Raw genomic sequence first — 24293 nt, 5'->3', positions numbered from 1 at the left:
AGGAGCAAAATATCCCAACCATCAGCTGTACCACTGGACAGCCACACACATGACACAGCAACCAGCACAGCCACACACTGACTGGCACAATGTCCTCCTGATGTTGTTCCCCAGGGCTGGGGCAGCTCTGCAGGTGGGGTCTCAGCTGAGCGGGGCAGAGGGGCAGAATCCCCCCTCCCCTGCTGCCCACGCTGGGGGCTCAGCCCAGCACAGGGGGGGTTTCTGGGCTCAGTGCCCATGGTCGGGGCAGGTTGGGCCTCTCACCCACCAACACCCCCAAGTCCTTCTCCCCAGGGCTGCTTCTGATCCATTCTCTGGGTTTGTGCTTGGAATGCTTGATCTCAAGACTAACAAACCACTCTCCAATAACATTATTGAAGCACACATCAGGCTCTTCAAAACTCCCTACTGCTAGTTCATAGTACCACACATAGTACCATAGTGAATGGTAGGTTTTGTCAAACATTCAAAGGTACTGAAAAAACAGGTGCTTTCCCTAAGCCATTGGGGAAACAAAAAAAGTAAATTGATCAGTGTGTTTACCATGCGTTTTACTACTGCTTAATATCTTCCTGGAAAATGAGGACTTGAAAATTATGAGAAATGTAATTAATATTGTCTAACTGACAGTCTGACAAAGTGTTTTTCACACCAACAGCTCACTGGACAGATACAACTATGCTACAAATTCATTCACAACTAGAATAAAACCACACACAACCACAAGCTTCATAAATTATGAGCTTGGAATAAAGATGACTCCTGGCAACCAGGAAAGGTTCTGGCTTGCTTCCTTACATTTTGTTGGTTTTCTGTTAAATCTTTTACCTACTGATAAATTTTAAAGGAGATGATTTCAGAAACTAGGCTCATAGATAGTGGCTGCTGCACAACAAACATCGAAGGGAGAACATATACAGAGGTCATAAATACATAAAAGAAAAGGGAAATCAAAGAAAGAGTGAGGGAAAAATCAGCTTCAATAGCAGCTTATAATAACTACAGATTTAAACTGAATTAAAACATTTCCACATCTACCCGCAAATGATTAAGTGTGGCTGGTTTAATTAGAGCAGCTCAGTGCAGAGAAACCTGAACCGACATGTTCCTCAGCCAATGTGCTGCTGGCGGCAGCGCTGCTTCAGAGCTCACACGGCCATGCCCAGCGCTTTCTGCACTGACCTCAGGAAAGCCAGAAAAAGCTCTCCTGCAAATCACTGGGAGTGTAAATGGGGGTGACCTTTCTGCAGCACAACTAGAGACAAACATGCTCCAGGCGACATAATTCACCTCACAAGTGAAACGACAACACAGGCAGAACAAGAACAGCAGCTACAGGTACCCTCAGGGTAGGTGACTCCCATGGGAGTGAAGTGGCAAGGGTGAGTCCATCCTTTTGCAAACGGCCAGAAGGGAATTCCAAAGAGGACCGACTACTCCAGACAGTGGATATTATTCTTCCTCAGGGAAGGAAATGACCCTTGGAACAAAGACGAAAGCATCAAGGAACAGGACACCAGGAAAACTGAGGACAGCACAATGGAACACCAAGGAAAGAAAAAGCAGAGTTACCTAGAAGGATGCTGTTAGTGGAGCAATACAGGAGCCCTCAAGTCTGGGTGATGGAGACACAAACCAAAAGATGAGTGATCAAAAAGTGTCCATAAGCAAAGCCTTGGAACAGTGCTGGGGCATGTGCTGAGGGAGGGAGGGGTGAACGAGAGGATAATGGGAACAGGGGCTGAAAGACATAGGAGAGTGAAGGTGATTGCATAGAGGTGAGAAATCAGAGAACAATGCAAAACCCTGAAGAAGGGACAGAAATCCAGCCACTGAGGGGCCAAAGAGGGATGGCTGGAAGGCACCAGGGCACTTTTCCAGGGGGGAATCACAGAATCAGGGAATGGTTTGGGCTGGAACAGACCTTAAAACTCATCGCATTCCACCCCCTGCCATGGGCAGGGGCACCTTCCACTGTCCCAGGTTGCTCCAAGCCCCAACGTCCAGCCTGGCCTTGGGCACTGCCAGGGATCCAGGGGCAGCCCCAGCTGCTCTGGGCACCCTGTGCCAGGGCCTGCCCACCCTCCCAGGGAACAATTCCTGCCCAATCTCCCATCCAGCCCTGCCCTCTGGCACTGGGAAGCCATTCCCTGTGTCCTGTCCCTCCATGCCTTGTCCCCAGCCCCTCTCCAGCTCTCCTGGAGCCCCTTTAGGCCCTGCAAGGGGCTCTGAGCTCTCCCTGGAGGCTTCTCTTCCCCAGGCTGAACATCCCCAGCTGTGTCATACTGAATAAGGGCGGGAGGTGAGAGCAGTGGCAGCTGCCCAGGACGCTCCAGCACCCGCAGTAGCCCGTGCCCTGGAGACAGAGACCTGTGCGGGGCCAAGCGAAGACTGCCCAAAGTATTCCACGCCGAGAACGGGCGCTGCCGCCATTTCACCCCTGAGGGCTCGCGGGACGGGGCTCGGGGCGGGCCAATAGCAGACCCCGCCCCCTCCGCGCAGCCCCGGCACTCCCGGCCGCCATTTCAGAGCCGCGCTGCGGGCGCGGGCTGGAGCGGGCTGGATCGGGCTGGAGCGGGCTGGATCGGGCTGGAGCGGGCTAGATCGTGCGGCAGCGGCGGAACGGCGCCGCCGGGGGTTAACGGTGCTGCTCTCCGGGGCCTCGCAGCGCTCACAGCGACCGGAGCCTAGGGCCCCAGGGACTGCGGAGCCGACACTGCCTGCTGCGAGCGTGTCCGGGGGCGGCCGCTCACGGCTGTGAATCGGGAGAGTGCACTCGAGGTGGGGCGGCTCCTGGAGCTTCCCTGCTGCTTTCTGTGTGGAGTCTGCGCCGTTAGGAAGCCATCCATCCATCCATCCATCCATCCATCCATCCATCCATCCATCCATCCATCCATCCATCCATCCATCCATCCATCTATCCATCCATCCATCCATCCAACCTCCGGAGTGCCCAGCTGAGGGCACTTGGCTCGTTCAGCTGGAGCAGAGGAGACTGAGGGGAGGCTCCTGGGGGCTGCAGCTCCTCCCGAGGGGAGGCGGAGGGGCAGGGGCTGAGCTCTGCTCTGGGACAGGGACAGGAGCCCAGGGAACGGCTGGAGCTGGGTCAGGGCTGGGCATGGAGCTCAGGGAAAGGTTCTTCCCCCCGAGACTGCTGGGCACTGCCCAGGCTCCCCAGGGAATGGTCCCGGCCCCGAGGCTGCCAGAGCTGCAGGAGCGTTTGGACAGCACTCTCAGGGATGCCCAGGGTGGGGTTGTTGGGGTGTCTGGGCAGGGCCAGGGGTTGGGATTGTTGATCCTTGTGGGTCCCTTCCAGTCCAGGACATTGTGATTTTATGATTCCATATTTGTTCACAGCCAGGTACAACCATTTATCCTTGTGCAGCTGCTTCCATCTGTCAATTCCCGCTGCACGTTTTCCTTCCATGTCAGAACCACGTTCACCAGTGGCTTCCTGGATCGCCCTGTTTGCACTGAGCTCTTTCCATGTTTCGGGATACCGCAAGAAATGGCATGACTAAACACACCTGTGGCATTCATGTTGCATCATCTTGAGACGATTTCAGACATGCCACCTGGCTTTATGTTACTAAAATTCCACATTATCATGAAACCTTCCCGCCGAGGTGTTCATGTTGAACTGAAACACTGTAACAGACCATTAATATATTTAGGGAAAAGAGATCATTCCTTTAAAAACTGACACACTGTTTCAAAGGACAGCATCTTTTAATTGCCAGAACACCTCAAATAAGCGTTTATGGTGATAGATGAAATTATGAGATTGCAAATATGCTGTCAAAAGATAAAGGCATCAATGCTCTGTGCAGTGTTGTGCTCATGGCCTCAATTTTTGAAGATTTGAGACCTATCTTATTTCCAAGAATTGGATTGTTAATTAAAACCTGGATGATACAAGGAAAACATGGAATTTGCAGTAAAAGAAAGCTGCCACTGATGTGAATGACAATATTGTGATTTTGGGGCTGGCAAGATGAGCAAATAACAGATGCACAAACGTCTTTAATGTTTTATGAGGCCTTGAAGGATATTTCCAAACCTGTCAGGCTTGGAATTTTCATGTGAGGATTCCTCCCCATCTGGCACTGAGAGCTATTGTAGAGAGGAAAAGAAAATGGCAGTGTTTTTAACATCCTCAGTGGGCTCTTCATGCAGCTGAACATTAGGATCTCTGTCACATTGTGCCCATTGGATATGGCAGTGGCTGGGCTGTTCCTGGCTGTCACATGTGGAAGATCAGGACATGGCCCAATGTAATAGGGACACTTGAAGGGGTCTCTGGAACAGGTTTCTGGGCAGTTAAACCAGAAAACATCAGTGCAACCACATTGGGAATTTACTAGACAAGGTCTTGCTAGAGGCCACATCAGGATAGGCAGAGAAAAGATATTTGTATTTTCGTTGTGTAATTTGCTACGTATTCCAGTGGACAGAGTATTTCCGCATGTGTGCACGGAAATGCCAAAGAACACAAACTCCTGTCGTGCTGCTATACCGCAATTCCCATCCTTCAGGTGAGATCTCACTCTTCTAGACTAGAGAAAGGAGCTAGAGAAGGAGAAATTTGATTTTCAGGTATGTCACTCAACTAAGTAAAACTCAAATCATGAGCTGTCTGTGAATGAAAAGGAGCATCACGTATTGTAATGCAGAAGTATTCTGATTTTTTTTCCCGAAGTTGAGTACCTTAACACAGGATTTACAGACCTCAAAGCATGCTGCTTTGTACCAGGGTATTATTGCAGAGTACTGTTGGCAATGAGAAAGATTCATTTTTTTCTGCAGAATAGGGGAATTTTACTCTCACAGATGACTCCTGTGCAGTGGAAATAGGTGCAGATACAAAGGGATGCCCTTGGCTACAAAAAGTGGCAGCGAAAGAGGGAAAACTCTTAGGCAGCTGGTCCCTTCAGGGCGCTGCAGAATTCCTCAGAGCACAGGGAAGTGCTGGCCACCAGTTTCTTTGACAGAGCATCATTTGCATCTCATTTACCCAGGAAGCATTTAATCTCTTAACCAGCATTCCCGTGGGTTGTGCCCGGGGAGTTTCCCGGTGCCCGGGCTCCGGCTCGCACCGGCCCTCGGGCGAGGGGAGGCTCGGCTACCGGGAGCGCTGCCCGCAGCCGGCGGGCCCAGGGCTGCCGTGCTCCATCTTCCACCCGAGCCTGGCTCCCTGGCCAGGGCACCGCTCGCGTTTCTCCTTCTCCAAGAGCCCGGCAGGCCACTGGAGCCACGTTCTTCTCCGGACTCCTTTCCACAAGAGCAGCCGGACCCGCGGCCGGGGTGCTGCGGCCCTTCCCGAAGCCCCGAGCCGTCGTGAGGAGATTGCTCTGGTTACGCTGCCGGGCCCCTCCAGCCGCGGGCGCTGCCGCCTCCGCGGAGTGGCCCCGGCCCCGGCCCCGGCCCCGGCCCCGGCCCCGGCCCCGGCCCCGGCCCCGGCCCCGGCCCCGGCCCCGGCCCCGGCCCCGGCCCCGGCCCCGGCCCCGGCCCCGGCCCCGGCCCCGGCCCCGGCCCTCCCCGCTGCGCGCGTAGGCTCCGCCCCCGGCCGGCGCTTGACGGACGGGCAGCGGAGCCAATGGCACGCGGGGCACGTGCGCGCGGCAGCCAATGGGTGTCGGCGGGCGGCGCGGGGGCGGGGTCGCGGCGCTGGAGCGGCTCGTTGTGCGCTGCGGACCGATCGCCTCCCGCTGCCCGGGCCCGGCCGCCGCCGCCGCAGGTGAGGCCACGCCGGGGCCGTGGGGCCGCGCCCGAACAGCTCCGGCGGCGCCCGCGGGGCCGGCGCGGGAGGGAGCGGGCGACGGGGCCCGGGGCGGCCGGGCCGAGGCCTGGGCCTGGCGGGGCAGCCCGGGCCTGTGGGGGGAGGGGCCGCGGCACAGTGCGGGCCCGGGGCGGCGGGCGGACGGCGGGGTCGCGGCCTGCGGGGCCCACGGGGGCCGGATGGGGCACGGGCGGGGAGCGGGACCCGAGGCCACCGCGCTTGCGGCGGGAAGGCCGCGGGTCGCGGTGCCGCGATGCGCTGCGGGTCCGCGCCGCGTCTCAGGGCCTTTCTCCGTCCGGTTAATGGCCGGTTAATGTTTATTTTTCCCGTGTCTGTGCGGACACAGCTTTTAAATCTCCCACGTTGGTAGGACTGGCACGTCCTCGTTGAGTGGCGGTACCCGAGGGTCCGTGCCAGCGCGGTCGGTGCCGGTTGGTAGCGGCGCTGGCAGCGGCTCCGGAGATGGTGTGGTGAGTGCTTGGCGCCGCAGGAATCATGGCTAAAGCAGCAGCCACTCTTGTTTGTGCTCGTGGGGGCAATTCAAAGCAGAGCGTTAGCTCTATTTTGGGGGTTGGAAGAGACAGGGCAGTCCTAGGGGCCCTTTCACGGCAGTACGCGTGAGAGCTGAGGTGGGACAGCCGTGGGGAGGTGAATGCTCCTGCCGGGTTCTGCACTGCTGGGAGTGCAGGAGCGTTTGCTGGGCACAGAGCTGTTATCCGAGACTTGCTAGGAAAGGAAGCGCGGTTTGTTGCATGAGGTCTTGCACTGGGATCCTGGGATCCTTGCATCTGTGGAAGACAAAAGGGGAAAGAGTTGGGAAGGGTAGAGATTAATTTATTAATTTTATTAATGCCTGTTTTTGTTACATTTGATCATTTTTTGAGGTCTTTGTATTTTTGTTCATTTTACTCCCTGATTGTGGGTGTTGACTGCTCATATTGCTCGGCTCTCACCGCTTTACAAGCTGTTGTTTCCCTGTACTCATGTTTTAACCACTTTTTTTTCTAGAGCTGTGGTGAACAGTTCTGTGACTTGTGTGTTCCCCTTTACAACTAGGGCGATGCACATGTTTCATAGTCTTTATCGAACCGGTAGAGTTGATGGGATATCTCAAATTCCTGTTGACTCTTGGGTTATGTCTGTGTTCGTGATGGATAATAAAATGAAGAGTCCTGAGCCTGTAAGTCTGTGCAGCATGAGACGTTACTGTGAGTGTCCTGGTTTTTGTTCTGAAGCAGAGTAACTGTGTGTGTATAATGATCCCAGTGCTCCTGTGGTTTCCATGATTCAAGGCCTTCAGTGGTCTGGAGTTACAGCTGTGATTGCAGTAGGCTCTCCCCAGGCCTTACTGGAATATGAACAGGAGCATCTTAAGCGGGTGTGATTGTTAAATGTATTGTACAGTGAGTATACAGGCCTGCTGTGGGTGGTTCTGCAGGACCAGATGAGCTCCTTAGGGGAGTTGTCTTGTGCAGTACCAGGTTTGTGAAAACAGCAGCAGCAGTAAACACAGTCTGAATGGAAATGTGAATGTTGTGTGTAGCAGCTTACTTATCTGTGTTTGTTGAACAGTGTCTGGTGCTGACATGAACTTAATGTGAAATGTGCTCTATGCTCTGAATTCAAGCACTATTTTCCTTCTGTTTCTTGCATGTTCTATCACCTTTTTTTTCCTGGAAAAAGCCCTCCTTGTCTTGACCTGAGACATGGCATTTTGCTTTCAGAATCCATCTCTTTTAGCTGTTGTACCAGCCTACTTTCTTTTCCTGAAGCTTTGGTCTATGTCTTGTTTCTTGCTTCTTTGTTGTGAGCTCTCTGAATTGATTCCCAAAGTTACTGGCTGTCACTCTGACCACATGTGGATAAGCTGCCTGTGAAGTTGGTAGACTTTAGTCACAGAAAGATCAAACTTGCTATGTTTGCAGACTTCAAGACCACTTCTGGTCCTGAGCTATTTTTACTGGCAAAACTGTTGGAATCTTAGGTGCAGTCAAGATGAGGAGAACAAGGGTAGTGTTCTGGTTTCAGGCTTGCAAAGGGGAAAAGAATCAAAGAGATGAGATCTGTTACCTTTGGAAAAACCCAAAGGGTCGGCAGGTAGAAAGGGTTTGCTTGGTTGCCAAATTTACAAACGGAATTACATACCAGTATGGAAGGAACATATATGTACAGCATCTGTGACAACATCCAGAGTTTCAGGGTAAAAGAATCTTGCTGTCTAAAGACAAACTTTTTTTTAGTGACCTTCAATAGCATGTGTCAGCCCTGAGTTAGTTTCATTTCGGGAGGAGGGGGGCAAGAGTTACAATGCCAATTGAATCAAACTGAATATTCAATTTAAAGTTTTCCTGTTTGCTGATTTAAAATATCGTGGCTGCAGGGCAGAGGAATTCAGATGAGCCAGAGAACATTGACCCGATTGATTGCTGTGGGACAGTAGAAGGAGAACTAGGGTAACTAGTTTGGGCAAAGAATCTGTGACACTGCACTTTCTGCCTTTAAATTTCCATATGTATGCAATCATCATGTTCACAGTTCAGGAAGATGGCTTTTCCAGGAGAACTTAGGATTCATACTCACGAAACAGAGCTGCCACTCAGCATGAGCAAGGAAAGGTGAGACCAAGACTCTTGCATTGTGGTCACAGACTTTTTAGAAACAGCATTGAGCACCTCTCAAACACGGGCACACTCCTTCATACCTGATTTGGTTTTATTAATAAAAAAACGCATTACCCCCTGCCCTCACAAATGTACAGCGAAATAATCTCTTGGGAGACTTAGACGTGTTGCTTGGATATGAGTTGAGGCTTTGAAGTGTGTGACCTGTACACGCTGGGACAACCTCTGATTCTCAACTCTGTGCTGTTTCCCCTCGTACACTGTATAAATGCTGTTCTTGAATTTAAGACACAGTCTGGATTTTGTAATTTCCCCCTCCCCACAAATAGCTTTTGATGTTTGGTCAAGATTTGACAGAATTCTGAAGGAATTTGAAGGAATAGTGCATGAATGCACAGTGAATCAAATAGCAACAGGGCTTGCACTGCACTGTCCTTGTCCTGTGGTCTGTCTGGATGTTCATGGGGTGCAATATGCAGAGCTCTTGGGAACATTAAAAAGAGTTTGTATAAAGAATAAAAGGTGTTTTACTGGAGATTATGGGGAAAGGCTCTGTGATGTACAGAGGTCTGGATTAAGTAGTTGAGAGAGAGATGTTCTGGCTGTGGAGCACTAGGAAACTTTTCTTTGTCTTGGGAGGCAGGTAGGCCTAGAGGAGGGTTTTCTGCTGGTGTGGCTACTCGGGTGAAACCTATTCTGTTCCTTGCAGTTCCTTACAGTGATTTCAGAGAAGAAAATATGTTGCTTTTTCTTCCCCCAGTGTCTGTTCTCTGTTGTGATTAAATTCTTGCTTCTAGATCCTGACATGACAGCTAACTGCAAAGCAAGTTTTTGCATGACCACACTGTGTTGGATAGTTTTTGAAAACTGTTTTCCTGAAGCAGTTTAAATTCATGGAGGCTCTTCAGGTCCTTCTACGTGCATGGCATTGGTTTTGGCATGAGTTCCAGCCTGGACATCTTAGCATCTCTGCACATGCCTTCTGGATTGGTTTGGCACTTGCCTGAATGTGGTAGTGTCCTTTTTGTTCTGTTTCAGGTGTGGTCTCCAGGAAATGGCTCGGCAGCTTCAGGATTGAGAGCCAGAGCAGTGTCTTAAGACAAAATTGTTGCCTCTTAGTCAGCCATGACTCTGGGGGGGAGGCATGTCAACAAATGTCTGTGTGCTGGAGAGACAGGAGAAGGGCTTTAATAGCCTTGAGGTTCTACTTGAAGCTCCCCATTGAGATTCATAAATACACAGGCAGAGCTCAAGAATAAACCTGTGACACTGAAGTGCAAGTTGATGAAACAGTTCATGGGCAGAACTGTGGAGCATTGTGGGTTTCAGGGTTCCTGTTCATTTACCACTGACAACACCAACAGGGAGATTTCACCAGTTCAGGGACTCTGTCAGGCACTGTCAACTGAAACCCTTCCTGTATAGAGTGTCCTGGGTGATGCTGACTTGCATGGCATTGCAAAGAAAGATGGAGGTTTTGGGTGAGTAGCTGGGACAGCAGCCTCAGGTCTGCTGTGGTTTAAGGACCATGCCATGCTCACTGTGGCCCAATCCCACTGCTCCAGTCAAGGTGCTACAGAGCTCATTGATCCAGGAAGAATTTCCCATCTTAAGTTCTGCACTAGCTGATCCATCATCCATCCCACCTGAAGAGCTGCCTCCATCTCTGGGGACCCCAACACAAGAAAGGCATGGACCTGTTGGTGTGAGACCAGAGGAGGCCATGGAGCTGCTCCCAGGGCTGGAGCCCCTCTGCTCTGGAGCCAGGCTGGGAGAGCTGGGGGTGCTCACCTGGAGAGGAGAAGGCTCCAGGGAGAGCTCAGAGCCCCTTGCAGGGCCTAAAGGGGCTCCAGCAGAGCTGCAGAGGGACTGGGGACAAGGCATGGAGGGACAGGACCCAGGGGAATGGCTTCCCAGTGCCAGAGGCAGGGCTGGATGGGAGATTGGGCAGGAATTGTTCCCTGGGAGGGTGGGCAGGCCCTGGCACAGGGTGCCCAGAGCAGCTGGGGCTGCCCCTGGATCCCTGGCAGTGTCCAAGGCCAGGCTGGACAGGGCTTGGAGCACCCTGATGTAGTGGTGTCCCTGCCCATGGCAGGGGGTGGAATGAGTTGGTCTCTAAGGTTCCTTTCAACCCAACCATTTTAGGATTCTGTGAGCATTTGTTTAGGTGTCTACATTCAAGTTTGTGACCCCCATAGTGGTCTGGTGCCTTTTTAGTCCTGTGAGCAAGGTGAAGGTAGACAAAGCCTCTTGTCTGATGTTGAAGATGGACAGTTCTTCTTGCCGATGTTCTTGTTTCACATGATCTCCACAGATCCATACAGGTCTTCCTTCTTAGCAAACATCTTGAAGTGAAATAATTAGTAGAAGTGATTCCTAGAATTCTGGATCGAGATACAGAGTGTCATTGGGAAAAAACTTTTATTGGTCTGTTGCCAGAGCCAATAAACCTCTGGGATCTGGTGTGCTTTTGTGAGAAGGTGATTGTCATGGTCAGTGCAACATTTCTGAAAATAACGCCCACGAGAGCTTTTCATTCCAGTCCTGGGAGTGCTGGCCTGGCTGAGGGTGCCTGAGCAATTGTTGGCACAGGTGGTGAAGTGTTGGACTGTGTGGATTCAAGCACCTCCAGAATTAATGGAAGATTTGGGCACAGCACATATGGTTCCCATTGTTGCTCTGTGCACCCTTGGCATTGTAAGTTTTAGGGCATCTTACCCAAGGAAGAATGTGGCTGCTGCCTTTTTGAACAAGTTTCTGCAGCATTTGGTTATTTTTTTAAAAAATTGTCATTTTAGGAACTGCAATGCAGTGGAACCTAGTCCTAAAGTTTCAGGGTTTTGGGACATAGAATTGAAGGCCTGTTTTGGAAAGTTTGCAAACTACTGGTCTCTTTTCAGCCAGTCTTCCCAGATGGAGCCGTTGGGCCTTCTTGCCATCATTGACCTGTCCACCGGGAATATAAATGCATTCAGTCTTCTGATTTATGTCATTGTGGATTGTCAGTTAATGAAGTTCTAGATGCAATTTAGTGTCTAGGCCTGGTTCTCAAATCTGGAATATTTACTGATAGAAATGGATTGTTATCTCTTTGGTAAAGAAAGATCAGGACATTCCCTCAGCGTATTTCAGTGAGGGCAGGAGGTTACAATTCTTCAGGGGCTCTTTTTAACTTTGCTGGCATGAGAACTGGTCACCTGTTGAGGAATACACCTGGTGCAGGTGGGCAGCAGCAGTGTGCAGGTTGTTCTGGGAGGGGGTTCTTCAACTCTGACAGACTTGGGGCCATGGCCACTTCCCTGGGGTGCCTGTTCCAGAACTTTTTCCTAATATCCAACCTAAACCTCCCCTGGCACATTGAGAAGGCCCTGGACTAAGCATCAGCATCAGGATGGGCACAGACTGGGAGGGGGCACAGCCCAGGGAGGCTTTGTCCGGGGTCCCTCCCCAGGGGCACCAGCTCGAGCTGTTCTGTGTCACTGCACCACAAAGGAACCGGGGGCTGGGACTGTGCTGTGGGAAGCTGGGGCCGAGCCGGTGAGAGGAGCTGGTCTGACTGGGGGAGTGTGGGGTGTGCGGGGAGTCCCACGGGGCCTGTGGGGTCACTGGAGGCACCACTGTGAAGAGGCTTTGGTCCCAGCAGTGCCAGTGGGACCCCCAGAGTGGCATCAGACCGGTCAGATAGGGGAGTTTCCTTAACACCCCACCAGCAGAGAAAGTGGTTTCCCAGTGACTTCCAGGCTGGCTGGACAGTGTTAGTCCTGCAGCAGATTGTGTAAGTGCTCAACGAGAGATTAGGAAGAAAGAAGCATCTTCTCTCTCAGTGCTCTGCTCCTTTAGCTCTTCACTGTGCGTTTATTGCTCCTGCATGCTTTCTTCCTGGTATCCCATGGAAACGTTTGCCAGCCCTGTGTGCAAGGGCTTCCTGTGTTGTTTTCTAAACGCCTGAAGAAAAGCAGGTGGAAGCTTCCTTCTCACCTTCTAATGGCTCTGAATCAGCACTGCCCCAGGCACTGCTTCAGTATCCTGGGAGGTGTAGACTCTCACTATTGCAGACAGGTTAAAGGATGTGGGACAGTGATGGAAAGTCAGTAGCCACTTGGCAAACTCTTGTCAATTCTGCTTTATGCCAAATGTAAGTGTGGTAACTTGCCATCATGGTGTGCTGGGCATGTTTCTCTGCTTGGTATCCGACTGTGGTGCCTCCTTTTCAGGCAGCAGATGTACCTTGGAGAATTAAAAAAACCCCAAAACCCAAATCTCTTAAGTGTCTGTTTTTGAATTCATTACAATATATAGCAATTTCCTAATCTCAGCAGCAGGAAGGATTTTTATCATAAATAAATGGCAATAAAGGGCAAATTTGGTTAAAGTGAAGGAAATCTTAACTTTTTCCTCTTAAAGGAGGAAACATTTCAATGTTTCTTCCTTTGCTTACTAAATATTCTAGTTGTGCCATACAACTTGCAGACTCATCAACATATTGGTGTGTTCTGTTGTAGGGCTTGAATTTTGTAGAGGGCAGAGGCAAGCAAAGTTGCCTTCTATTAAAATAATTTTGAAAATGTGAGTTACGTGGTTTTATAACTTAGATACGGTGACCAGAGATGGTTCAGCTGTTTAAGTGTTGTTTACCAGAGCAGGAAACTTCTCTGAGATTGTGCTCAGCCAGTTCTGTCAGAGCCAGGAGGGAATGTGTATTTAGTGACAGAATTTGCAGTACAACTGAGATGACCTGGCAGCTTAAAAATTGCCTGCTGAGGGGAGTCTTTTCCCCTGCTTCCAGCTTTGCAGCGCCTCCCTGCTCTCCTATCCTGTGGCATTAACTGGTGCTTATCTTGCTGCAAGGAAAGCAGATTAAAACTGCTGACACAACAAAAAGGGCTCCCCTCCTGTGTAGTTTTCCATTGCTTTCCCAGTACAGGTTGGTTATTCCCATGGGCAGAGGGTGCTGGGATGGGGTCATGTTGACACGTGAAACACAGAAATGGGGGTAGAACCTGATCTGTGGGTGGAGCAAGAGCTGCCAGCTCTTAATGCATCAACACATACTGAAAAGATAAAGATTCAGTTCACATCCACACTGTATTAAATCTCAAATTAGCATAAGTCTTCTCATGGTTTATTCTGTAATAATGTGCTCAGGTATTGGTTTAAAAATTTGGCCTTCACTGTCAGACAGGAATTAACAGCAGCTGCTGGTGAAGGGCCTGGAAGTCCCTTCATGCAGTGAGCATTTCCGTTCTAGACCAAGGATTTCTGGTTGCTGTTTCTGACTTCTTCCATTATTCAACTTCTGGCTGTCAGTAGTGGTGCAGTTCCCGGAAAGGCTTATCCTTTAGCAGATCCAGATCTGTAGATCCTGTTGCAAGAACAGGGTTTAGATATCCTGATTTTGACTATTTCAAAGTGGTTGAAGTGCTTTAAAAACTACGATTCTGGCAAGCCATGAGCAGCTTGAGTCTGGTGTGAGTTTCAGTTGTAGGTCAACTAAAACATCAGGATTCAGTCCCTGATGGTAGACTGAGGCAGAGAGTATCTTCCTGTGATAGGAGTTCTGGATATTTTCCCAAGGCTTTCTTTGAAAAGCTGCAAAAATAGAAACTCTATCAAATACTCAGTATGGCCCCAAGTCAGTGTGCAGCACAGGCTCACCGGTTTCATACACACAGTCAAGCAGCACCAAAGGCAGCATTGAACAGTAACAGGCCTTGAGGTGCAGGATGGACAACGGTTACAGGGGAAAACATTCAGAAAATTAAAAGTCCCCAGTTGAAACACTGAACTGGGTCAGATCTGGCTGCTTCTCCTCTCCCTGTCTGAAAGAGTTCTGGGCATAACACTGGAATTCAGGTTGAATTCTCACTCAGGTGGCAGTTTGGTTGTGGCTGGTCAAGTACCTGGACATAGGGGACCTGATTTTTACCTTGGCTGTTGGGAATACTTTGATGTTTACAGGAATGTCTTAAAAATCTGTCTTGATGCTTTTTATTAATGTAAAAAAATAGAAATCTGGAGGAGCTCTTTAATGGTACATAGTTTTGTAATATGTCGTGTTTGTGCTTTTGAAAGAATGAATTGTTCTGGAATTTTCAACAATTAGTGTTTTGTTCTGTGAGTTGAAAAAAATGCATCGCTGAAGCAGTGGCTCGTTCTCTGTTTTTTTAAATAAACATTCAAACTTATTTCAGGTGGAGGAAGTTTGGTTTATGGAAATGTGAAGATCTAAACCTCACTGATGATTTTTCCTCCTTGCAGATATATTGTAAAATGTCCAATGGTTATGAAGATCACATGGCTGAAGATTGCAGGGATGATATTGGTAGGACAAATTTAATTGTGAACTACCTCCCTCAGAACATGACGCAGGATGAATTACGGAGTCTGTTCAGCAGCATCGGCGAAGTGGAATCTGCAAAACTTATTCGGGACAAAGTTGCAGGTATGATTTAGTTCAGAAATTGTCACCTTGTGCTAGACTGCTCAAGCAAATACTTGATTGAATACAACTTAATGTAGAAATATTAAATATTTGTTTCTGTGTGTGTGTAATCAAACTATTGGCAAGGTTGCCTGGAACTCCAGTAATGCCAGGATTGGGTATTGGGAGGATGGAATGCTCAGGGCTAAGTTAATGACTGTTGTGTGTATGGCTGAGAATTCCAAGAAGTACAGTTCCCAAATTTGAACATCAATAGACACGTCTAAAACTGGTTTGGATTTAGTCCCCAGCTGATTTATTCTTCCTACAGTCTGAGTGTTTTTGACTCTACCAGAGCTCTGAATATACAAACAAACCTTTTGTTCTGATTTTGATCTGTAAAATGAACGTGTGCCGTGGCTGTAGGTCTTATCACTGTTGCGGAATTTAACTTGTAAGTTCCTTAAATAGGATTGGTAGTAGTAGCTTTAAAATATGGGAGGAATGAATTGTTCTGACTTGTGAAACTTTAAGTTGCCTTGAAGCAAAACAAATGCTGACAGAGCAACTGCTTCCATGAGCCATATCTGTTTAGTTGCAGGAGCTTTTAGCTGCTCTCTGAAGAGGTTTTAATCCTTGCACTGTTAAAATACTTCATTTACAAGTTTTGGTTATTCTTGTTCAGAAGTTGTAGAATCTTGGATTTAGTGAGAGCACTTGGCTGTTTCTGGAGGGAAAAAGAAAAGGTGCTGTTAACTAGCTGTGCACTGATGTTTGTTCCCAGCCTGCAGCTCAGTGATTGTGGAATTCTCTGCTGCACATGCTTAGTGTTGTATTTCAGAATCCAGCAATACTGATCGTTATCTAATCCATAACAGAACTGGCCTGAGACTGCTCCCCCATCTATAAAAGCTGCATGGGAGCTGATGGAATGCATGAGAGCTCTTTGTGCGTCATCTTTAGTGCTTTATTTGCTTGAGAATACCCATGAGAACTGAATAATTAAAAACTTCAGAATTTCCTTTCTGAGTAGCCTCTCTGATTTCCATGTCTCTGGCTTTCCTGGTACCTTACAGATGAAATATCACGTGAGGTCTGTCTGTCTAAATCTGTATTTAAGGGATGTATATGTTCAGTCATGATAAAATAGTTATATAAATAGTGATTTCTTTGAATGTTTTGGAAGGTGAGTGTTTGGCCCAGATGTTGTCATATGCTTTGAGGCCCTTAGAAGTTGAGGCTTACTCTGAAGGCTGGTTTTGCAAGGAATAAGACCCATTGCTTAATGATAGCAAGTCATAGCTGACCCATACCTTAGACTGTAAAATAAGCACAGAATCACTTGTGTGGGAGGGAAGGATATTTTCAGTGGGGAGCAAGAGACTCATTAGTGCCTGAAGTTGAGAGTCTGCTTCACACTGTTTCCTGTAGCATCAAACACTCTGGTAAAGTCTGGTTAACTTTAACTTACAGCTTGACAGTGCTGGGTAGTTCAAAGTCCAAAACATACACGTGTGCTCAAGGTTGTTCTTAACCTCAAGAATCAAAAGTAAAATTGCTGTTATTGTTGCAGAGAGTCCTTGAGTGCCTGTGGACAGAACACTGGCTTTTCTCTAAAATGGTTGCAGGTGCTGGATTCTGTGTGGCTGCTGTGGTCAGGCCACTGAATTTTGTTGCTACCTAATTTTTCATTTGCTTGCAACACTATTAGGAGCAGTTACCAATCATCTCCATGCTTACTGATAGTTCTAGGATATCAGTGCCAAAGAATTGGCTCTTTCTAAGCATTTTTTCTTCCTCTTGCTTTTGTTTCTGCCCCTTGATGTTCACATTATGTCTCTATTCTCAAGCTCTGTTAAACAGATGGATGGGTGGCAGTCCCTGAACAGAGCAATCCTGTGGCAGAGTTCTGCTTTTCTTGTGCCTTCACTTGGATTTCTCTGACTCCATGGCAGACAGCAGGAAACTGGAGCTGCAGAAAAACCTGTTCAGCTCCCTGACCTTGGTTTCTGGTCAGATAAGTCATAATATTGGCATGTGAGATAGAGTGGGTTGAGTGGCCTAGGCAGGAGGGAGGGAAACTGCTTTTGTTGGAATTACTTTTTGGATCAGTTTAGTTCTTTGCAATGAAGTCATAGCTTTTGATGCCCCCATGAAGTTCTAATAAGCAGAGTGTTTTGTCTTTGAAGTTTCCTTTATTGTTTGTATTTGCAGAGTTAAAATCAACATTTAATTGACAATGCTTGCTTTTCGTAACGCGTTGAATGATACATGCAGGTCTTCTCAATTTATTGTCTGTTAATAAAATGTGGGGCAGAAAATACTTCTGCCTGGAATGCAGTTTTTCATGACTTACTGAACTGGCATAAGCTGTCTGGAGACTGATTACTGGGATTCCAGAACTGATTTGAAAGCCAAAGTTTGGGGTTGTTTGAGCAAAGTATTTAATTATGATCATCACGTATGTTGTTGGGTTTTGCTTCAAATGCAGCAGAGTGTTGAACAATCTGTGTTCCATGTGTTAGATTGTGGTTATAAAATGTAGAGAAACTCTTTGAAGCCCCCAGTGCTTATCCTTTATCTCATTACTGATGAGTGTTACAGGAAGGTGAAAGTAGCAGCAAACTATAGTTATAGTTCACATTCCTTACCAGGAGCTTTTGGCTTTGTGTACATATGGATTATAACCACTGGTAAAGGTGTGACTGTGTGTCTGGTTTCTTGTTTGAGATGTGACAACTTTTTTTTCTGTTGGGTTTTTTTTTTCCAGTTACTATACAGAGAAGCTTGTGCATTAGACGAGCATTAGAAGGGTGCAGGGCTCCTCCTGATCATACTGGAGGAATAGAATGCTGGACTCTGCATTCCCCAGTTGGTGTATTGCATTCCTCAGCACTTCCAGACTTTGCTTGAGTTGTGATGAGTGAATCAGTAGTGGGGCTCAGCAGGCAAACACTGGATTGTTGCTGTGCTGCTCACTGTACTTGTGTTTATGGTAAGGATGTCTTGGACATCCAGGATTTTCATAAGAGTATTACAGAATTCACTGGACACTCTTCTTTCTGTCAGATCGTAATTGAACACCAGCCATACCTTAGGGCTCTGAGCCCTAGGGAAATGTTAGAAGGCTGATTCCCACTTCCCAGTACAGTATGGCACAGTGTCCAGCCTGCGATGTAACTTTTCACTGGTGCATCTCCTAGGCTGTCATGATGATTGCTGAGGTCTGTGAGTAGCCATTGACCTGATTCCATCAATGAAATCCTCTCTTCCTGTGGCTCTGGCTCATGAGGCTAAGGGCAAGAAGTCTGGGGTTGGTCCAGTTGGCCTGCACTGATCGGACAGTAGCCCTGCAGGGTTGACACAGCGGGGCCAGACTTGTGCTCTGCACTGATTCCCTCTCCAGGGATATGATGTTAAATGTCCTCTTCCTTGGAGCAACTGCCTAGTGCCAGAGATGATCCAACAGAAGAAATATGTCTCGTGCTGTATTTTGCATGGGGGTGTTTGACTTTGCTGCAACATCCAGGTTCTGGGGTCTGGGTTTCCAGCCAGTGTGATGGGCTGAACTCCTCTAACACGTGAGTTTTTAGAAAAACATTTCTCCTTCCATACCTATTAATGCAGGAATGCAGGCCTCTGGGTCCCTCTGGGTTTGCTCAGTTTCTTGCAGCACAGATGCTGATGGCTCATTGTGTCAGGATGTCTGACTGTGCACAGCACAGATGCTTCTGCTCAATAGCTCTAAGTTTTCCAAGACAGCCTGGTCATCTTTAGCCTGCTGTCCATGCAGCTGTACACAGGGTGTTAGTCCTTCTGGACCAAATGCTGAAGCTGAAAGTTAGTCTGTCATGACTGTTTTAGTTTCTGTCTTCCCCTTACTCTGCTGAAGTATTGGTACTTTCAAACCTGGCTGTCCTAAAGCTCTGAAAAGGTTGAGTTAAACTGCTTTTTGTGGAATTATTCAAAAATAAAAAGCTGTCAAACTCACATGCAATGGCAGCACATGGTAGTATTAAAAATACTATTCCTGCTTATTGGAATAATTGTGTGAGCTGTAGGGTGCTCCCCACAGCTGTGATACCATATGTAACTGTCCTCGGAGTGCATGGGAAAAGAATTCAGCAAAACTACCACAAAGCTGTGTTGGGGGAGTTTAAGCTGGATATTAGGAAGAGGTTCTTCCTCCAGAGGATGGTTGGGCACTGCCCAGGCTCCCCAGGGAATGGTCCCGGCCCCGAGGCTGCCAGAGCTGCAGGAGCGTTTGGACAGCGCTCTCAGGGATGCCCAGGGTGGGGTTGTTGGGGTGTCTGTGCAGGGCCAGGGGTTGGAAGGGCCCCAAAAGGATCATCAGTTCACCTCAGAATATTCTATTCTAGGATCCTATAAACCTTTTTCCCCATGTGTTTATGGTCACAGACTTCTGTGGGATCTATTTATTGCTCCTGGCACTGTATCCCTGCTCTGAGTCCCTGGTGACAGGTTGCTGTGCACACCTTGCTCTGTGAGGGTTCCTTCTGACAGTGATTGATTTTGTAAAGAAGGCATCCAACTTCCTGAGGTTTCCTGTTCCTTCCCTCACATCTTCTGTACTGCCTGAGCAGGGAATGTTTTCCCTCTGGTGCTCATGACTTTCTACTCTAGGAAGTGTAGGATATGATCCTTCACACTGTTCCAAAGGCTCTGTCTGTACCTGTCAGCTCCCCAAACGTGACCCCCCTCTGTGCAGAGGCTGGGAGGGAGATGTGGGCTTCCTCTGCACCCTTTGCATTTGCTTGTGTCAGTGTGAGTTCTGGTGGAGCTTGCTGAGGTCAAACTGTTATCAGCAGCTGTTGGGGCAAAGGGATCTCTCCACTGTTGCTGGAAAGTGCGGAGCAGAAGTGACATTTTGGGGTGACTTGTTAAAGTTGTATGCAGAAAGGAGGAAAGGAGAGGAGGATTTTACTGCCCAGCTGTCAGGTGCTGCAAGTGGTGAGTAGCTCAAGTTCATGTGACATGGCAACCACTCATTTCACCAGTGCAGTGAACTCAGTCTAGAATCAGAATTCTGAAGTGTTCTTGTTTGTGGAAAACACTTAAGTATTCTCTTTGGCTGAAATAGTTTCCTTTTGCACGAAATTGTTTATGCAGTTTTGCTGTTAACTGTGAAATTCGAATGCATTGTTACATCTGGATTTTTTTTTCCTAGCTCTTTAATCACATTTGGTGGTATGTGATTTCTTTAAATGTGCATTCAAGAATGCCTTGTGGCAATGGTTAACTTAATGAGAAGTGCAAATGGTTTGCAGACAAATTGCCCAAATACTGAAAATGTGAACACCAGCTTTGCCAGCTCCACTTAATTCCCTTTGTCATAAAGGTGACCACATAAACTGCCTCAGAGGTAGTAACTGAGTTGTAGCAAGGGTATAGGAATACAGTTAACCTAAATCAGAGAATCCTGGAATATCCTGAGTTGGAAGGGACCCTCAGGGATCATCAGTGCAGCCCCTGGTCCTGCACAGACACCCCAACAAGCCCACCCTGGGCATCCCTGAGAGCGCTGTCCAAACGCTCCTGCAGCTCTGGCAGCCTCGGGGCCGGGACCATTCCCTGGGGAGCCTGGGCAGTGCCCAGCAGCCTCGGGGGGAAGAACCTTTCCCTGAGCTCCATGCCCAGCCCTGACCCAGCTCCAGCCGTTCCCTGGGCTCCTGTCCCTGTCCCAGAGCAGAGCTCAGCCCCTGCCCCTCCGCCTCCCCTCGGGAGGAGCTGCAGCCCCCAGGAGCCTCCCCTCGGTCTCCTCTGCTCCAGCTGAACGAGCCAAGTGCCCTCAGCCGCTCCTCAGACCCTTCCTCATCTTTCTGGCCCTAAAAGTTGCCTGGGTTCTTTCAGAGGGATCAGAGCACAGCCAGAAGCAGCAGCTGTGGCAGCAGTTCTTGGGCTCTGCTTCTCGATATTTGGGGTATGTCTGGGGTTGTCAGTGGATTTCTGGTACCCCTCTGATGACCCAGAGTGCCAGCTGCTGTCAGGACAGGATAGCTGCACGGCACCTGGGCTTGGAGCAGGTTGCTCCGAGCTTTGTCAGGTGTACTTGATCAAAGGATGTTAGGGTTTTTGTTCTGGTTGACCCCTGCTTGGGGAGAGTCAAGCACTTGTTTAGCTGTTGCTTAGGCCAGGCCTACTGTAGTGGTTTGGTCAGCTAACCCATGGCACTTTATGTACTAGTCTGGCCTAGAGCACAGCTCCCAGAGCACTGTGAGCAGGCAGAGCAGGGCAGGGACTGGGCACTCTGCTGTGTTCAGCCCATGTGCACTCAGGGCTGCTGTGGTCTCCAGCCGTTGTGGCAGCACCTATTCCTGGAACAGCAGAGGCCTTGGCCAAAGAAAAGCTGCCTTGACTGAAAAGGATGGTGGAGCTGTGCAGGGAGTGCCTGGGGCCTCTCACTTAGGCTGGGCGGATGTCTTCCTAGTGCTGCAAGTGAGGAGGACCTGTGTCACTGGGTGAAGAGCCTGTGGGTGAACTGAAAACCAATCCTCAAGGTTGGAAATCATCAGCACAAGGTGCAGCTGGAAGGGAGTCACTAGTGAAGGACCCAAAGGTTTGACATCAGGGCCAAATCTGTTAGAAAGGTGAGCTGGCCAATGGTTCTGATTGCACCCTTGGTGTGTGCACAGTTGTACTGGTTTGGCCAAATTTAGAAATATATCCTCTGAGAGAAGGCAGGTCACCACCCCTCCCCCACCAGGTTCAGGAAAAATAAATTTTCCTCAAAGGAAAGTGAAAGAGGTATAAACTATTTATTTAACAAACACATGAGAAACGGAAAATAATGCTAAATAATAAAAATCTCTCACTGTGGAGAAAAAACCTGGGAAAGTGTTAGAGTCCTCCCTTTGGTCTCCTCGGAGCTGGGGCTGGCCCAGGGCCAGGCCCTCTGTGCTCAGTGGAAAGTCTTCCTGATGTGCTCTGATATTGAAGCAGTCCAGCAGAAAAGGGAGAAAATCCAAAATTCCAGGGAAGAAAAAAAAACCCTCTCAGTCTCTTTCTGGAGAAATAGAAGCTGAAGAACTGGCCAAAAACTGTCCTGGGAGCAGCAAGCTGGGTGCCTCCTCCCTTCCCTGCTGCAGCTGGGAAAAAAAAAGTTGCTATCTCTGTGTGACCTTGAACAAGCTGCAAACTGCTTTGAAAAAGTTTTGCTCAGTTTTTCCTTCCCTCTCTCAGGCTCAGTTTAGAGGTATAGAAAGGCACAAAGTTAATTTCTGGGCATAGGGCAGCGATATGGGATACACATCCTAAAGTCACCCCAAGACAACAGTGATGCCAGAGTGGGAGCAGTGGCTGGTCACCAGGTGGTGGTGCTGCCACTCAGAGGGACCCTGAGAGTGTTCTCTGAAAGCCTTGAGGCAGGGCTGACACAACAGGCAGTGGCTCCCTGCTCTTTTGGGGTCATGGGTATCCTTCCACTCCGTCTGGATAAGGAAAGGGTTAAATATATCCCTCCTTACAGTACAAAAGTCATAAAGGCCAAGAGAGCTGTACAGGCCATTCATGGCTCTGCTTCCTTTGCTTTTCTTTTCCCTCATCAAGCCATACAAATGAGCCACGTAGCAACATCTTTGGTTGTGTTCTGATATTTCTCAGCATGTTTTTAGTGGGAGTTATTGTTCCACACATTACAATACTTTCATTCTCTTCCAGTGGAGCAGCTGCGTTTCTGCAGAGTAAAAGTTGGGTTCAGCTCAGCCTATGATTGGGGTGACTGAGCACTTGCTGAGGTTTTGTACTGTAATGTTTGCAGCTAAAGAGGTGCCATTATTTGAAAGCTGAAGTTTCTTCCTCAAGAGATTGAAGAAGTGAATTTTTGAGCCCTCAGCATCTTGAGCAGTCAGATTTTTGTTCCAACAACAGGTGAACAAATTCTGTCCAATTTAAAGAAATGAGATCTTGCAGTAAGAGGCATTTTCCTCCCAGATTCCCTCCAAAAAAACCAGCCTGTAGTATTTCTGCACAATTTTGGGCCTGGTGTTTTCTGTGTTCACTTTACAAATCCTTTTCACTTCACAGAATCTCGGATACTGGCAATTCATCTGGAAAAGGAGCCCTGGAGCAACTGAAATTGAATCTCAATAGAGAAATATTCTGGAACTGAGAGAAAGGAAAAATAAAAAGAGAACATATAGAAATTATAATTTTGCAGAGAGGCTTTGTGAAATGAAATTAATTACTAAAAAACCCCACCCTTTGTTTTCAGGATTTAAAGCTGTTACTTTTATGGTTGAAGTTTTGCAATATTGTGGAGATGGTCGGATCCCTGTGAGCTCTGAACCAGGGTTGACAACAGACTTGTGTCAAGTTAGCTTTGTAGCTTTTGACTTTTTCCCAAAGAGGTGTCTGTTTGAGTTGCTTGCATTCATCTTTGTTTGAAGGCAAATACCACTGATTTTGCATAAGAAGGAGAGGGCACTTTATTTGTAATTTATAATGTTTTGCTGAGTTGTTTGAAGGTCAGGCTTTTCAAACCGGCTAAATGTGCTTTTGCCCTTAAACTTCTATAAATGAGACTCTAAATGGTTTGGCCATGAACAGAGAGAGAGTTGTGTCCTAAAGCTGGGGAAGCAGTGGGGACATGTTCTGGATTGGAAAACCGGTATCAATATAACTAGATATTTTCTTTGTTTCCTTGCTAGTTCCTTTCTGTTGCCATCAAGTGTCTGTTCAGTAGGATGTGCTGATTTGAAGTCTCGAGCAGAAGCAGGAAGTGGCTCGGTGGGCAGTCTGGGTCTTAATCACAGGAACCACAACAAAGCTGGGTTCAGGTCCTGTAGAAGGAAGATCCTGAGCTGCTGCACGGACTGACCACAAAGGGTGAAACATCCTGGAAATGCTTAAATATAAACCTAAACTTTCAGCTTTGTACTCAGTGTAGGTGGTGTGTGGTGCAGCAGTGGCTGGTGCAGTGCTGGTCTGACTGACCCAGCCCTCCAGCAGCACAGTGCTTGCCTCGATTCTCTCTAGGTTAGGCACAGCCCCGGGGCTGTTTGGCTATTCTGAGCTTTCCCCCCAGCCTGACACAGACAGCACTGCGTGGGGTTCCTGGTGCTGTCTTGGTGTTTCAGTGACTAATGATAGTTTTGGGCAGTATTTATGACTTAACTGGAGATGAGGCAGGTGAAAGTATTTGAGAATGATTAATTGTTGCTTCAACAAATTCTTTGGGTAAACAAAAAAGTACTTGCTTCTGTTTCCCAAAATCTGCGTAGGAGACGGCAGAATATTTTTGGCAGGTAAGGTAAAAGTGAAGTTTACAATTATCTGCTTCAGTATCTGCACTGAAGCTCCTATACTCAGTTCTGTCTCCAGTAGTGTGTTTTCTGTGACTATTTGTGGTCACCACACCACAGCAGCTGCTCAGTGTCACAGGTGGGGTGGGTGAGAGGACATCACTGAATTTGGGCTAGGGGACTGGATAGGAGAAAAGTTTAGGTTCAAACTG

At 48.3% G+C, this 24293-nt stretch overlaps 1 protein-coding gene across 3 annotated transcripts in view; it reads left to right on the top strand.

Annotated features, from left to right (window-relative positions):
- The first annotated feature begins 5640 nt into the window (after nucleotides 1-5640).
- Nucleotides 5641-24293, top strand: part of ELAVL1 (ELAV like RNA binding protein 1) — a 39686-nt gene continuing 21033 nt past the window's right edge. For all 3 annotated transcript variants that reach the window (XM_068996827.1, XM_068996826.1, XM_068996828.1), the window contains exons 1-2: nucleotides 5641-5737; nucleotides 14659-14842. In XM_068996827.1, the coding sequence (XP_068852928.1) occupies nucleotides 14671-14842 (172 nt within the window). In that variant the 5' untranslated portion in view covers nucleotides 5641-5737; nucleotides 14659-14670. The remainder of the gene's footprint in view (nucleotides 5738-14658; nucleotides 14843-24293) is intronic.

This window comes from Aphelocoma coerulescens, chromosome 28, assembly GCF_041296385.1.
Source record: "Aphelocoma coerulescens isolate FSJ_1873_10779 chromosome 28, UR_Acoe_1.0, whole genome shotgun sequence".
Classification (NCBI taxonomy): Eukaryota; Metazoa; Chordata; class Aves; order Passeriformes; family Corvidae; genus Aphelocoma; species Aphelocoma coerulescens.
This window is presented reverse-complemented; position numbering and strand designations above follow the sequence as displayed.